General features: G+C 44.6%; 3 protein-coding genes across 7 annotated transcripts in view; 1 reads left to right on the plus strand and 2 right to left on the minus strand.

Moving 5' to 3' along the window:
• The window catches only part of tai (basic helix-loop-helix family member taiman), a 90,427-nt gene extending 81,691 nt beyond the window's left edge, over positions 1-8,736 (plus strand). For 2 of the 4 annotated variants that reach the window (XM_036822809.3, XM_036822808.3), the window contains exons 5-14: positions 384-1,236; positions 1,294-2,738; positions 2,796-2,969; positions 3,024-4,374; positions 4,637-4,822; positions 4,880-5,208; positions 5,275-5,554; positions 5,866-6,186; positions 6,904-7,230; positions 7,294-8,736. In XM_036822809.3, the coding sequence (XP_036678704.3) occupies positions 384-1,236; positions 1,294-2,738; positions 2,796-2,969; positions 3,024-4,374; positions 4,637-4,822; positions 4,880-5,208; positions 5,275-5,554; positions 5,866-6,186; positions 6,904-7,230; positions 7,294-7,325 (5,298 nt within the window). In that variant the 3' untranslated portion in view covers positions 7,326-8,736. The remainder of the gene's footprint in view (positions 1-383; positions 1,237-1,293; positions 2,739-2,795; positions 2,970-3,023; positions 4,375-4,636; positions 4,823-4,879; positions 5,209-5,274; positions 5,555-5,865; positions 6,187-6,903; positions 7,231-7,293) is intronic. The other 2 variants (XM_036822810.3, XM_036822811.3) reach the window with 2 other exon arrangements.
• A 2,780-nt stretch (positions 8,737-11,516) lies between these two features.
• Positions 11,517-12,720, minus strand: aust (australin). The gene is made up of 2 exons (XM_065862866.2): positions 12,408-12,720; positions 11,517-12,115 (listed from the first exon to the last, which is right to left on the minus strand). Exons 1-2 carry the CDS (start codon positions 12,661-12,663, stop codon positions 11,721-11,723), a joined length of 651 nt encoding a protein of 216 aa, XP_065718938.2. The 5' UTR covers positions 12,664-12,720; the 3' UTR covers positions 11,517-11,720.
• A 751-nt stretch (positions 12,721-13,471) lies between these two features.
• Positions 13,472-15,626, minus strand: borr (borealin-related). Of its 2 annotated transcripts, none has more exons than XM_017070721.4 (3): positions 15,117-15,626; positions 13,956-14,358; positions 13,472-13,894 (listed from the first exon to the last, which is right to left on the minus strand). In XM_017070721.4, the coding sequence occupies exons 1-3, from the start codon at positions 15,466-15,468 to the stop codon at positions 13,696-13,698; spliced, it is 954 nt and encodes a 317-aa protein (XP_016926210.1). In that variant the 5' UTR covers positions 15,469-15,626; the 3' UTR covers positions 13,472-13,695. The 2 variants fall into 2 exon arrangements, with proteins under 2 accessions (XP_016926210.1, XP_016926202.1); XM_017070713.4 differs by having other exon boundaries at positions 13,956-14,370; positions 15,117-15,625.
• Between the last annotated feature and the right edge of the window lie 594 nt (positions 15,627-16,220).

Consider the following 16,220-nt stretch of genomic DNA (forward strand, 5'->3'; position numbering starts at 1 on the left):
TCATTGAACGTTCTTAATATCTTAAAATTAAAAAAATAACTCCTTTTTACTGAAGGTTCGGGACTTTTACATATATATTTTATCCTTCGATCAATAATTAGAAAAAAAGTTATAAAAGGGGGAAATAACTCTATAGCCAACTCAAATTGAAAAATAATAATAGTTAAGTAACAGTAAAAAATGTTTAACAACTATTAAAAAAAAGGGACGTTTATTTTACTGTTGCTTTGGTTACTATATAATAGTATAACTTACAATAAATTGAATGTTGATTAAGATATTACGTACATTAATTTAAACAATGATCCCAACAATTTGATCCCTTAGAACAATCATGATCTAAACTGTCTAATAACACCCCTTTTTGATACTCTTCCTTGCAGTACCGTGAGATTTGTGACAAGGGCCAAAACCGTGATATATCCTCAACGTCGACCAACAACAACAACTCCGCGACAACGACCAACAACAACACGAACAGCAGCAGCAACAACAACAACAACAACACCAGCAAACCGCAAGCAACCTCAACCCGCTGCAGCCGCTGTGCCACGGACAACTGCTCCATCCATCCGGTGCAACAGGGCGAGGTCTCGTCGACGGAACCCCCGCTCCCGGAACCCTCGCTGCTCCTCGGCCAGGTGCCCGAGATATCGGCATACTTCGAGGCCCTCGAGCACTACATCAGCGGCGTCGGCTGGGTCCTGCTCCAGGTGAACGCCAACGGCATCATTGAGTCCTGCACGCAGAACATCCGCGACCTGATCGGCTATGAGAAACAGGAGCTGTACCACCAGCCGCTCTACAGGTACCTCTATTCGGGGGATCACACCAAGCTAGAGCCGATCATCAACAACATGTACAATCCGAATGGCGGCGGTAGCAGTTCCGCCAGTAATCCTGGGCCAGGTGGCAGTTCCGGTGGCCCCTCCGCGGGCGTTTGGGGCGATCTCGAGGAGCTGAACAACGGCAATGCCTCCCAGCAGTCCGCAGGCTCCAATTCCAGTTCCGGCGGAGCGGGAGGCCAAGGAGGAGGCGGAGGCGGAGGAGCAGCGGGAGGAGGAGGAACTGCGGTGGGAAAGTCGAAGCGCAGCATCTCCACCAAGGTGCGCATGCTAGTCAAGGACACACGCACTGCCACCCAGACGTCATCGAACTGCGAGGAGAAGCCACTGAGGCAGTCCGGCCATCAGGACAAGTACGAGGAGGTGGTCCTTATAGCGGCTCCAGTCAAGGGTGAGTACAGAAGCACACACATATCCTTACCAAATCTTTAAACCCTAATATTTCCAGATGATGCCGATGCCAGCAGCTCAGTGCTGTGCCTGATCACCAGGCCGGAGGACGAGTCTCCGCTGGAGATCAACATTCAGCAGCATGTGCAGCAGCAGCCGATCGAGCAGATGACCTTCAAGGTGGACATCCATGGCAAAATACTCAACCTCGATGCCACGGCCCTGCGGGAGCCGTTCAAGCAGCACCTGCAGACGTGGGTGGGCCGCCTGTGGCAGGACCTGTGTCATCCGCACGACCTCTCCACGCTCAAGTCGCACCTGCGCGACATCCAGGATTCGGTCAGCGCCAACTCGCCGGGTGCCGGACCGGGCACCAGTGTGGTGTCGCGCCCGTTTCGTTTGCGATTGGGCGCGCCGGATATCTATGTCCATGTGAAGGCCAACTCGAGACTGTTCCTGAACCAGACGCTCGGCGAGGGCGACTTCATCATGTCCGTGCAGACGCTGCTCAACTCGGAGAACGACATGAACAGCAGCAACACGGGAGCGGGCAGTGGAGGATTGGGTCTGGGCCAGTTGTGCGCCATGGCGCCGAGTCCCTCGCTGGCCAGCTCCCTGCTCAGCAGCCTTTCCATGGACGGCATGCATGGAGGAACCGGTCCGGGTTCGGGTCCCTCCTCCTCGCCGGCGGCCTCTGGCCTGCTGCCCACCCATCTGCTGGGCGGACTTGTGGGCGGCGGGCAGCAGGGCGGCGGTGGCAACAGCACACAAACAACGAGCGTGGGCGGACCACTGATGAGCAGCGCCATTATCAACGGCAGCGGTCTGCAGCAACAACAGCAGCAGCAGCAACGATCCGGCGCCAGCTCCTCGGCCAGCTCGTCGGCCAATGCGCTTGTGAACGCGTTCACCGCCTCGCCGGCAGCCGCGGAGCATAACTTCTACGGAAGCGATACCTTCGAATTCGACATTGCAGCACATTCCTCATTCGAATTGGATCCCAGCGGCGTGGGACCCTGGACCGATTCGCGTCCCAATTCGAGAGCCTCGGTGGCGACGCCAGTCAGCACGCCGCGTCCTCCGTCGGGACACGGTTTTAGTCCGGCTGTTTGCGCCTCCCCGGCCACGCCCTATCAGCTCTCCTCGCACTCCGCCGCCAGCCTACCATCGCCGCAGTCGAATGCCAGCGCCGGCGGAGGCAACTATGGTTTCAACTTCCACTCCTTCGAGACGGTCGATGGCAAGCCCGAGAAGGATGTCCAACAAAGCCAGCAGCAGGTTAACAACAACAGCAGCAGCAGTAATCCACTAATGGGTGGCGGTTTGCCAAATGGAGTTGGAGGCTTGTTGCTCTCCCAGCAGCAGCAGCAGCAGCAACAACAGCAGCAAACACCGCCGCAACAGCAGCAGCAGCAACAGGAGTCCTCGGAGCGATTGCGGCACCTGCTGACCAAGTCGCAGAGCATGGCCGGCGGTCTGGGCGGATTGGGTGATGATGAGAAGGTGAGTACAGATACCCATTGTAGTAGAAGTTTTGCTGTAAACCAGACCATTTTACAGTACTTCAAGCCGGAAGGAACCGATGAGGAGAAGCTCGCCGGCGGCAGCTTCAAGATGGGCGGCCAGCCGGGAGGTCTGGGCATGTTTGGACCCATGGGATCGATGGGACGAGGTGTGGGCAACTCCAGTATGCTGCACAAGGCAGGCAATTCGCAGAACCCCATGCTGCTCAAGGTAAGTGATTGCTATGACCAGGAGAAAACCCTTTTTAAACCCCCTTAATTGCAGCTACTCAACGAAAAGACCGAGGAGGATGATGGCAACGGATCGGGCGGTGGACCGGGTTCCATGAACAACTCCCGACAGAGCGAGCTGATGCGTCAGCTGAAGAATCCGGACGGAGGTGGCCATGGCATGCACCGTGGCAGTGCCAGCGGCAACATGAGCACCGAGGATCTGAAGGCCATGCTCAAGATCCAGAGCGATCCGTCGCTGAGCCGCAAGCGATCGCTGAACGAGCCCGACGACGATCCCTCCGCCAAGCGGTCGGAGGACAAGCCCAGCAAACTGTGCACGCAGAACAAGATGTTGGCCAAGCTACTGCAGAATCCGCCAAAGATACCCAAAGCCCCCAATCCCGAGCAGCCACTGCAAGTGAAGACGCTGCCGGACATAACCAGCTCCACGGTGAGCAGTACGCTGGCCGCGCCGGGCAACCTCATTAGCGCTGGCAGCACGGGACCCAAAGCGGCCGCCAACCGCAACCGAAAACAGCAGCAGCAACAGCAACAGCAGCAGCAACAACAGCAGCAGCAGCAACAGCAACAGGCCGCTGGCATTCCTTCCCAGCAGCAACAACAGCAGCCAAACGATGTCTACCTCAGCCAGCAGCAGCAACAGCAACTGCAGCCGCCGCAGCTGGCCTTCCAGCACCAGCAACAGCAACTGGCGACCACAGCAACTACCTCAATTACCACAGCGGCCTCCACTTCGGCTGCGGCGGCTGCAGCTGCGGCAGCGGCGGCCATTCTGGGCGATGGCGACTCGGAGCTGTCCAAGCTGCTGGACAGCGTAATGGAGTACTATCCGGATGATACTCCCATCGTGACGAATGCCCCCTCAGAGGCGTCGGCCATCAACGATATCCAAAAGTCGCTGATGCAAGACGTGGAGTCGACGGCCTTTGGCAACGACCTAACCCAGCAGCTTATGATGAGCCAGCAGCAGCAGCACCAGCAACAACAGCAGCAGCAACAGCTTCTGGCGTTGCAGCTGGCACAGCAGCAACAGCAGCAGCAGCGACAGCAACATCTGCAACAGCCGCCCGCCTATCCGGGAATGCTCAACATGCAGCAGCAGCAGCAACACCAGCAGCAGCAACAGCAAAACCAGCACATCATGCAGCGTCTGGAAGCCATGCGTAATCAGGGCAACCAGGGTTTCCAGCGACCACCGCCCATGTACCCTGCCCGAGGACGTGGCCCCATGAACGCGGTTGCCACGCCGGGGGGCGTGGTTTTGCCTGCCCAGCAGCAACTGCGAAACATGCGACAACAGCAACAGTTGGCCGCCGCGCAGCAGAAGGAGCGATTGCTGCAACAACAGCAGAAGCAGCAGCTACTTGTGCCCGAGAATGCCAGTGAGTAGTAGGGAATGTTGACTTTTATTTAGGATAGCAACAACGATTTAGTTTTTAAAAATCTAATTGTATCCCTTGCTAAAGAAAATGATTCATTTTATAAATTACCTTAGCTTATATTTTAACCTTGGACTTTATCCGGTTTAATATTTTTTTATTTTTAAAAAGTTTATTTAGCGACAGCTAGGATCAGCCTCATATCTTTCGAATTTAAGGCTTATTTTATTATGATTCTTTAACCTATTTGTGTGTTCTTTTGCAGCTGGCATGAATGCGGGCTTGAACAACATTGGCTCGCTGTTGAACACGACTGTGGCTCCAAATGTGTCCCTATCCCGCACGAACCTGCCCTCAGACGCCCAGCTCAGTCCGAACTTTGCTCAGACCCTGATGCAGCAGCAGCTCAGTCCGGGTCGCAGCGCGCCCTACAGTCCGCAGCCCAATCAAGGTGAGTTAAGTTCAAAATTCCAAGGAAGTCAAGTACTTAATATACTGTTTTCCCCAGGCTATGCCCCCCAGTTCCCGCAGCCCGGCCAACGTCTCTCCCCGCAGCAGCAGCAGCAGCTCAGCCAGCAGCAGCAGAACAGTGTCCAGCAGCAACAGTTGGCCTACCAGCAGCAGCAACAGCAGCAGCAGCAACAGGTCGGCGATGGCGGACGTTCCAACACTCCGTTTGGCTCCAACTCGGGAATGCAGTCGCCGGGCATGCAGAATAGCCCACAGCAGTGGGGCGCTGGCGGAGGAGGAGGCGGTGGACCCGGTGGTCCACTGCCAGCTGGCAACGCCGGAAGAACGCTGCAGCAGCACAACCCGATGCTCATCGCTCAGCTGCAGGTAAGTGTCTGAGATTTGAGCCAGCCAAAGCAGACCTATTAACACCTTTCCATGGCCGCGCTGCAGGGCGTGAGTCCGTATAACGCGCGTCAATACCAACAGAACCAGAGACGCGGCCTCAATTCCCCGGGAGCCGTGGGACCCGGCGGCAATCCGGCAGCCCAGGCGGCGGCTCTGCAGCGGCAGAATTCGTTCCAGGGACAGGGCGGTGGCGGGGCCACGACGCCCGACGGTTTCGGTGGTCCACAATCGCCCTACGGCGGCAATGTCAACGTTTTCCAGCAGCAACAGTTGCAGCGACTGCAGCGGCAGGGCAGCGTTCCACAGGCCACCCAACATCTGCCAGGTAAGAAGGGCTCCGGGGATGCGTACTGGATGAACTATTGAACTGAGAACTAGGCGTTTGGTTTATTTATTATGAGTAAACAAAATGTTTTAGGAGCAATTTAGGGGGGGGAGAACTACAGCTAGCATAGCGAGACGTATCTCTTGTGATTTAAGCACCCCTTAATCCACATACTAAACATTAAACTACATACTTAGACAGCTTTACACACACACTCTCTCACATAACACATACAACACACACACTTGATAATCTGAACTAGTTTTAATCAATGCCAAACGAAACCAACCAAAACCGCTTAACCAAAACAGGCTCGCCACGCTTTGGCTCCTCACCGGGCAGCAGCAACACCACTGATAGCTCAGCTGCCGCCGGCAACCAGCAACAGCAACAGCAGCAGCAGCAGCAACAGCAGCAACATCAGCAGCAGCATCAGCAACAGCAGCAGCTGATGAACGGGCTGAGCATGTCGCCACATCCACATCCGGCGATGATGGGCGTGGGCGGCATGGGCAGTGGCGGTGGCAACGGCATCATTGGCCTGGGCGGCGGGGGCGGCAGCTATGGTGCCACCCTTGGCGGCTACGGGCAACCGCAGCAGGCGAATGATTTCTATGGTCGCGCGCAGACCGGTAAGCCTGTGTGCTCTTCTCTATCTCTGAAATACAAACTCAAACCATCATCTAAATATCTCACGCGATCGCTGTATAAATCACCCCGCCTTGAATTCTGTGTATATATAGTATATATCTGGCTGTATAATCCATTGCCACGCATTGTAAAGCAAATCCAAATTTTGGGCGCATTCTGTATATACATTTAAAAGAAAAATCTACTTGTAAGCTGGAAACCACACGTATCAACACCCCTAACCCATCCACACACACACATATATATCTTCTATAACTGTACGATCATTGTAATTAACCTATTCCTTATAAGACAAGTTGGTGGAGCTGTACATAATATCTAGCATACAGGCGCTGCACCCCCACAAAGAACATTCGGTGTACCCAAAAATTCCTGTACAATGTTTAGTAATAAGAACCCCAAAGAACCTTTAAAAACTAGAAAATGAAGAGCTAGCTAATTTCGATGAAAAATTGATCGGTGCTATAGGATTTTATGTTTATTGATACCACCCACCTAGCCAAATTATATCCCGATCCCAATTTTCAGTGTGCCTCAAACTTTGTGTTCCATGTTGTATTTCGTTGTGTATGTTTTGTATTTATTTTATGTTTTGTGTCTAGAATTGAGCCAACCAAATGTGACTAAACCGTATATATATATACTGTTTTGGACCGAAGATCCCCAGATCACTCATACGATTCCTTTGAATCTTTCAGCTGGCGGTGGCGGCGGCGTTGCCGGTGGCAATGCCAATTCCGAGTTTGTTAAGCAGGAGCTGCGAGCGGTGGTCAGTGTGCGGGCCCAGCAGGCGGCTGCGGCGGCCACGGGCGGAGGCGGCGGCGGCGGTGGAGGCGTGGCTCAGCGGGGACAGACGCCGCAGAGTCCGCTGCAGCAGGGCGCTGTGATCGGGGGCGTGGGCGGCATCGTGGGCGGGGCCAACAGTACAAACACGATGGGCAACGTCACGCCCACGGGCAGCGGCAATGTCAACTCCATGCTCAACACGCCGCCAGATCCAACGCTGGGCTTTAGTTTTGAGACGCGTGAGTATTACATAAAGAAATTAAAAACCCAACTCAAAACTAATATCCTCTCTCACAAAACAGCGGACTTCTTCACCAGCAGCGCTACGAGGTGACCCTAAGGTGACTAGTTTAAACCCAAGGATCACATACAACCAATACTTCTCTTGCGCACGCATTTATGGCTCTATTTAACAAAAAAAAAACAAAAAACAATAGGAAATCAAAGGATGGAAGAGGGGAAGCATGTAAATCTAATTAAAAATATTAGCGCAGCACTATTTAAAAAATATATACCTAAATATATTTATTTTATAATACTAGCAAATATTAATTGTAAAGCAAAATGGGAACCTCGTCTAAAGAATTCGCGAAATCATAGTTACCAGACACAAGCTATAGTTAAATATTTTCAAAACCGCAAAACAACTTCAAGAAACGATGGTAAAATGATTAAAGAAATGCATATTTATTACGTTTAAAGATAAAGCCTAGTTTTAAGAGCTATATATACAAAAGATGGAAAACAGAAACAAAGCAAAAACATAAATAGTAACGCGTTAAGTGCTGACCGTTTCGAGGTGTTGTTGAATTGATATATGTATATTTAAAAGGAAATAACATTAATATTGTATGACATTTGGAGAGGCGTTGGCAGCCGCAGCAGTTGGCTAAGCTCTAGATATAACGACAAGCGATAATGTAATGTATACAATTTGAAGGGAAAACATGTAACATGTAACACACAAAACACAAACTTGCTGTATATTTAAAAGTAGTGTTGAATTTTTCAGTGTGATAATTTGTTAAATTTTATATACTAAATGTTGCTAATTTGTTGCTGCAAAAGCACGAGGACCTCCATGTCCAATGGCTTTGCTCTACCTTCTAAACATTTTCAAGCATCTTCGAACATTACTTCTCTTTGAACTACCAATTCACCAATCGTATCCCAAATATTTCTCTTCGTCTACGATTAGTAAAACTGTCCCTGTAACTGTACATATTTTCATTTAACAATTTTTCTAAGTTGAGCCGCCTTAAATTTTAATTTGTAATTTAGTTAATGCTCGTTTAAATTTATTGTAACTATTTTTAGATACTTTTATATCAAAGCGAGAAAGCAAAGCGCGCAAAGCAAAGTTGGCGTTGCAATTTCATGTGAAGGCTATTTTACAGGTTTTGTTTAAACTAATATGTAATTTTAACCATTTTTATATTAACTATTAAACATTAAATATAATACATGGGCTTGTATGATTCGAAACACTTTCAATGAACACTTTGCAAGCTTTAGCGGAGCAAAAACGTTTCACGTTTTCTATTATGTAATTTTTTATTGATTTTTGATTTTGTTTAAATCCGTAAGTCTATTAAGTTGGGTTCAATCGTTATAAATATTATTTTAAAGAAGAAACGATACAAATGCTATACAAATATTATTGATATAAATTTAGTTTATAATTTTATTAAAATACTGTTTAAACTGCAAAGCCCTAAATAAAAATTTATATACAATATATTAAATATTAACCGTTTTCTTTATTTACCATTTTTTGATTTCTTTAACAAATTATGATACTGAAACAAGGCCCCAAAACAACGACAAACAACACGAATAAATGGAATACATGATTCAAGAATGCGGCGATATTAACACTTGGGAAAATAGAAATACCTCTCGTTAAGTTCAAAAACGTATGATAAAATACAAATTTATGAAAATATTGAACATAACCGAATAATCATTGAAATATATTAAGATGACTAAAGAACGTGTAAATAGATTGCAAATGGTTCAGATAAAATTACTTCAACATCTATTACTGAAAATAATTTTTAGACGCTGCTAGCTAAATTACAATTGTCACACTCAAATAAATAGCTTAAGATGAGTTTTTTTCTTTAAGAGGCTACATTTAATGCAATTAAATTAAAAATTAAAAAGCATGAAAAGGAAAAAAAGATGTCGGCCAGTTTTCGGCGCCCAGCTCTCCCCTAGTTTTTTATACTGACAAAACCTCAAACCAGGAAAGTATAAGTATAACAAATGAATATACACAAGTATACTGCATTTAGCATTATATATACACCTATAAAAATAGTTTTAATGCCAGTTATTCATATATACCAATTCATAAATATATATTTATACGGTGTAAGGATATAGCAAATTTCACACACAGCAACACAAAAAGTACATATAAAGTGCATTAATGAATTTAAGCATTTAATGAAATTAATTAATTTATAAGCATAACGAAATATAGGGGATTATTTCGAATATATTTAAAATAAAAAAATATTTACAAACGGTATAAACTTCATAGAGAATATAAGAAAATAACCCAGTACACTTAAATCTAACTAACCCCAATGCAAATAATATTTACGCGAAAGCAAAGCGGACTTACTTTTGATAAGAATACCTACTTAAGTGCATATTTGATTTGGTAAGTTATTCTGTTATCGTGCACGGTTATCGATCCAGTTGTACATACAAAGCATCTTAGAATTTATCAATAAATTTAAACCAGTTTCATACCAGCTCTCGACACATGTAAGCTTTTTGAAGATATACATTTCGATCATCGGTGGTCAGATTGGTTTCGTTAGACACATCTGATCTAAAAATTAATTTTATATTCCGGATCTGAATAGCGGGCGTCTCTAAACTATTTGATTATACTGTACAGACTTCATTTAACGAATGAATTTAATTAATTTTTATGCAACCTAGTACCATAAAATTTGTACCAAATCACACACTGACGATTTAAGATATTAGCCGAGGAACGAAAGAGATAAACAAAACAAATAATGCAACGCCCTGTACCCGTGCATAAAGCCTACAAAGATTTGTTAAACTTGATATTACAAATAAAATACTATTTACTAAATACAAAAGATGCCCTGAACCGCAATGAGTAGTGCCCAAACATACGATAAACGGAATACAAAAGTAATATATAAACTAGCATTTAAAGTTATAACGAATTCTAAAACAACAGCCTCAAAATATAGTTTTAAACAAAATAGCAAAAATAGCACAATTTTGTATAAAAGCGAGTAGAAATTTGTACGAACGCAAAATAGATCCACGAAAATTAACAGAACCGAGAGCAATATAAAATACAAATCTCACGCAGAATATGAAACACAACTACTCAATATTGGAATTATTTTCTCTTTAGTCTATGCAGAAAAGTAGTGGAGCGAAAAGGTCGGTTTGATGGAGGAGGCATCGTTGATTGGCTGTGTTAAAAAAAGAAAACAAAAGTTTGAAAGACCGAGGAACGTACGACGAAATAGGCCTACAAAATATGCGAAACTGGGAAGTGAAACATTTTCTAAAGTAGCAGTCGAGTTTGAGATAGTTGGTCGAGGTTAGCGTAGTTAGATGCGTTTGGGGAACGCTTGTAGGCTGGTTTTGCCACGTAGGAGTTTGGATTTATATTTATGCTGAATTTAAGGAAGGGGATCAGATCTTTAAGAGCAGGCAACTTAAGTTCAAATTGTCACATATTTTATTTTAGGCTTCGAAAAACAAAATATCCATACTTCGCCTATGTTATAATATCGTGATTTCGAGGGAAGACTGTACTGAAGTAAACGGCAGATTGTTTTAAAATTATCATGAGCATTTTGATTAGATTATACTCGTTTATGGCTCGTTTTACAAACACTATCAAACCCTATCCACACAAACATAATGAATGTTACAAATCTGAGTGTTATGTTGTTGTCATCTGTCACTGTTCGTTCACTGTCACTGTTTAAATGTATCGATTGATTGTCCTCATATGTTGTCTTTGTCTCTAAAAATCGTATTAAATAATTCAGTAAAAACAAGCGTATTTTAAGTATCTATATATGTACCTTTTGCTATGTACTGTATTTTTATGTATTTGTCACTATAGAAATGCATATAACACTCCCATCCACACTTCATATTTCACACTTACATACACGGGAAACCAAGAAAACAAATGCTAAATTTAACACTATATACACTAAAAATTAATAATAATTTTTAAATTAAATCTGTATATGTGTAAATGTAACTTTTGTCTAAGGATTCACATAATGGAAAGTGAAAAGGGAAATAACATTCGAAAGAAAACACAATATACTTTAGTTTAACTAAGTACTCATGTACAAGCATATTTGAAAATGTTCACAGACACACAGAACACATACATGCCACACAATAGAAAAATGTTTAAACAATTAAATTTGAAGTCAGTGGAGAGGAAATTCTGTACGCTATGTTTGTACTTACAAATCGATATATATATATATATATATACATAAAGGTAATTAAATTTATTAATTAATTATACAACAAGAAGCAAGCTAACTGCAGCAACAGCAACAAGAACAACAGACACGTTCACTTAATGTTTAACAACTGAACAAAAACATTGAAAATGAGAAAATGAAAAAGACTAAATAAAATATTAATGAAATAAGCGTAACATTCTTGGTCAAGATGTTTCTATGGGAAGTGTTTAGGGTTTGAGTTTAGCCATCTTTGTGGCCATATCCACGATCAGTCCGAGATTGGCGTTCAGGGTCTTCACTTGGTTGAGGGTGTTTTCATCCAGCTGCATCAGTACTTCCCGCTTCACGGAATTAATCTTGTGAGGTTTGACGGTGATTACGCCATTTCTGGTTGGAATGTGCACGTCGGCACAGCGATCCGGCTGCGTCTGGACGGCCAGGGGACTTCCGGCCTTCGAAAGGACCTGCTCCCCAGCCCGGGGCCAACGCACAAAGCTCATGGTATCGCCTCTAAGTGCCCTGTCAGCCGACTGCGTCTGGAATCGCGACAACTGCGAATTCAGTGGAGTCCGGCTACGAGCGCGACATATGGATAGGCTACGAGTTGTGGGTGGCTTGGGAACTGGAAAAGAATAGTAGAAAGAAGTAAAAATATGTTAGAACTAACTCTTAACAATACAAAAACCAGTCGATTAATAATTGTTTTGTTTTAAATTAATCACAAAAATCGCGTATCGCTGAAGTGGCCTGAAATTTTTATTGAAGCTTATGAAAATCTCAACCTCAACCTCAACCGCGCGATTTTTGTTGACAGCCTCTATAGACTGGTAGGGACCAGGAAATTTATTTTGTTATAAAAAAAGAAAGATTCATTGATCAATGATAAATTTATGCAATTTATTACATAATCTCACCTGCCCACTGATGCTCAGCAAAGGTCTTAATCTTCAAACCCGCGAAATCTGACCATTTCATCTGGAGCAGCTGATTGTCAGTCCTACCACGTATCAGCTTAATTTGGTTGTCCACCTCTTGCTTGTAGCGCTTGGCCAACTCATCGATCTGCTCCAGAGCGGAATCCATCCTAATTTGGGCCAGGCGCACCTTCTCTTCACGTTCAGCCTTCTGGCGCTGCTCCTGACGACGTGCTGATATCTTGGTGCGAGGCATTTTTCTATATATTCGTTCACGTACTATATATTCGATAATCTGTCAACTACTGATCCAAATATACAAAGTCACCTGGATCTTTGATAATGTGATGATATATTTTAAGTAAATCATAAATATTTAAATAACAGTATATAACAGAATAATAATATAACTTTTAAACCATAATTTAAGTTGGTACATTTTTGAATCCAGTCATCCAAGATCTCTCTGGTTGCTAATGAAGAAATGAATTTTTTGAGGTAATATTCAAGAAGAGGAGGTTCAACCCCAAAAACAACGAAAAAATTATCGTCGATGGATTGCGATTTCTTTAGAATTTACATGCAGAACAATCTTGGCGGTCAGCCTGTGCTCTCATGTAATGGAACTTCAAAGTTCCTAGTCTTCCTTTCGTATGGAAACTTTTTGGTAAGCACAGTTTAAAATGTTGATTTAAAGCGAATAAGGTTTTCCAGCCAGTCATCGAAGTACATTTTTAATGTTACTGTAATTTTTTCGCAAAATTTGGGAGTGAGTCCGCTCTTCTAGAGTATTACTTTTTTTGGTGCAATATTTCGATTGGGACTCACATTATAGCGCGCTGTTAGTTGCTGGGATGTTTTTCCTTCAGATACATAAAATCCGAAAATTTCATCTGCAGCAGCTGTCCATCAGCTCTGGTTCGAATCAAATTCAATTGGTAGTCCACATCTTGCTTACATTTTTCGACTATCCCATCGACCTTTTGCAGAGCAGAATCAAATAGGATGCGCACCTTCTCATCTCTTTCGATCTTTCGCCGTTTTGCTTGTAGACGCGTAACAACCATTTTTTTAAACCGTATATTTCACAAATTACATATAAGTCCCTGGAAACTTTGATAAACATAGAAAATGTACTTGTATTGAAACTTATGTAAATACGATACAGATTTTTATAAATGAAGACAAAATACTTGAACTACTTTGGGTGCGATGAAAACTGAACTTAACGAAACGTACTAAAATATATGATATAGAATTATATCTAGATAAGCATTTAAATTGGCAACTACTTGAATCCCGCCTGGCTGGCCTTATTTACGATCATCTGCAAGTTCTCGTGCAGCGTTTTGATCTGGTTGAGGGTGTCCTCGTCCAGGTTCTCTAGAAGATTTGACTCGACCTCGCCAGCATCCAGTTTCTTGGGCCGCAAGCTGAGAACTCCGTTCCGAATGGGTATGTTCACGTTGGCGAACTTGTCAGGCATTCTATTGGACACAAAAACTTCGTTAACGATTGTCTTGCGATGGGTATTTATGGAGGACTTACACTTGGGACACCATGGGGCTGCCGAACTTGGACAGAGCCACCTCGCCGGGCTTGGGATACCGGAGGAAGGCCATTGGCGGAGTGGTTGGGGATCCGGAGCGCATCAGCTTCTGGGCCCTAGGTGTGCGATCGGCACTGAAGGCCTTTTGGCGAGAGGCCATCGGTGTGCGCATCTTGCTGCGTGAATGACGACCACTGTTTGCTACGGCACTGCTTAAAACGGACGGCGGTTTGGCCGAGTGCAGGACATTCAGATCCCCGCATGCGGATCGGCTGCGGCGACCTCGACGAGCTCTGGCCGAGTTCAGCGGACCGGGAGTCCGCATGGCCTTCGTGGACCGCAACAGGGAGCCTGTGTGGGCGGCCAGAATGCTGCCGCCGCTGGCCCCAATGCTGCTGTCCTCTGTAAGGTAGCCTAGATACAGTGACCGGCACAGGATGTGGATGGTGGGGAGTGCATTTTGAGTGGATTAGAGTGTGCGGTGCGGAGTTAGAAAGCAAAGTTGAGTTAGTCACAAAGCCGGACACCAGTTAGAGTAAAATAAAAGGAGCAAAATGAGAACAAGGAGGGATGGATGGCTTCGGAGACCGAAGGTTTAAACACTATTGCAAATTACAGATATTATCATACCAAAAATAAATATTTAAGAGAGTAAATTAGTCTATCCCTACACCTGATCATTTTTATGAAGCGAAGTCTCTCCATTTTGGTCGAATTCAAAATATCTTTCCCAAAATTGTTTTAAACGATTATATACCTAGACAAAGTTGATAATAATTACCCTTTTAAAATTGGATGTCACATCGAAAATGTGCAAAAATATGCAACATTGGCATATAAATTTTAACCCCTCTGCAAACGTTTCCAAAATCGCTGGAACTTTGATTTTTTGGGCACAAAACCGGAATTACTTTAGAAGACACCCTTGGTTAGACAATGATAAAACTCATATTCCTTGGATAAGATTGGGTATGTTAAGTATTAGTACCACTCAAAGGACTCAAAATAATATAGCAAATGTGAATTATTCGCCATAAATTGGGGAATAAATGTTCATTTTTCAGGATTGACATTATTTTGATTAATTTTGAATGGTGAACCCTCTGCCAAGGAGTGCTATTACTACGCATACATACTTACGCCTCGAAGGGCTAACAAACCTTCGTCATTGCGACTCCCGGTGGTCGAGGGGGCGTGGCCGTCGAGGGCGCTGCCGCTCATGGACATCGAGGCGAGCAGCTGCGTCTGGTCGCTGGCCTTGAAGTCGCTGAAGCGGTCGAGCTCCTCGAAGAGGCGCAGCACCTCGGGCATCTTGAGGTTGGCCAGCTCCTTCTGCACCTGGCCGAGCAGCGTCTTCACCTGGTGGTCGACGGCGGCCAGGAACTTAGACTCCAGCGAATCGATGCTGATCAGACGGGAATCCATTTTCAGCTCGTACAGGCGCACCTTCTCCTCGCGATTGGCCACATCGCGGTTGCGCTTCGAGTTCTTTGGTATCTTGGTGCGCGGCATCTTAGCGGCGGACTCTGCTTCTGCGTGGTTCGCTTTTAAAAGTTAAAACGGCACGATGTTCGGTGGAATTTGTATTCTTCTGCCTAGCGTTGTCCCTTTTGCGTTTCTTTTTCGAGTTTGTCCGCTAAAATTCAAGCGTCATGGAATAGTGTGACCAGATGGTGAAACGGTATTTTTTACAAAATACAGGGGCAAAATAACAGAACGATAACATGAGTTGCTCACAAAGCGTCATAACAGGAGCGAAAAATACCAAATGGTATGCGTAAGACAGAATGTGAACGTGGATCAGCGCTAGTAGTGCATTTTCCATTTATTATATTATTAAATTACAAGCAAGAACTACGGGTAATTTTAGTTCTACCAAAAAAAATATATAAAAAGGCTTGAAGAAGAACCTTATTAAATCTTACTTTAAATCGGAAAACAAAATAAATCAAAGCCGCTGAGTGTAGCACATTCCTTTTGCGGTCACACTAAAAATTAACAGTGGTAGTTAGCGAGTGCACCCTCCTTCCTTAGCGAGTGCACTCTCCTTTTAATTATATCTGAGGTTCAAATATTAGCGCTGGTCATTTCAAAATGTTCTTTTTTTTTTTAATTTACAATGTTTGTTTTAAATATTATTCGATAAGTGCATTAACAAGAGAAAAGATATTTTAAGAAATCGGTCTTGTCGAGAACTTAGACATTTCAGTTCTGCTACCGCCCAAGCAAACTTAATTATTTAGTATTTTAAATAAAAAAAAAAA

This window comes from Drosophila suzukii, chromosome 2L, assembly GCF_043229965.1.
Source record: "Drosophila suzukii chromosome 2L, CBGP_Dsuzu_IsoJpt1.0, whole genome shotgun sequence".
Taxonomy (NCBI): Eukaryota; Metazoa; Arthropoda; class Insecta; order Diptera; family Drosophilidae; genus Drosophila; species Drosophila suzukii.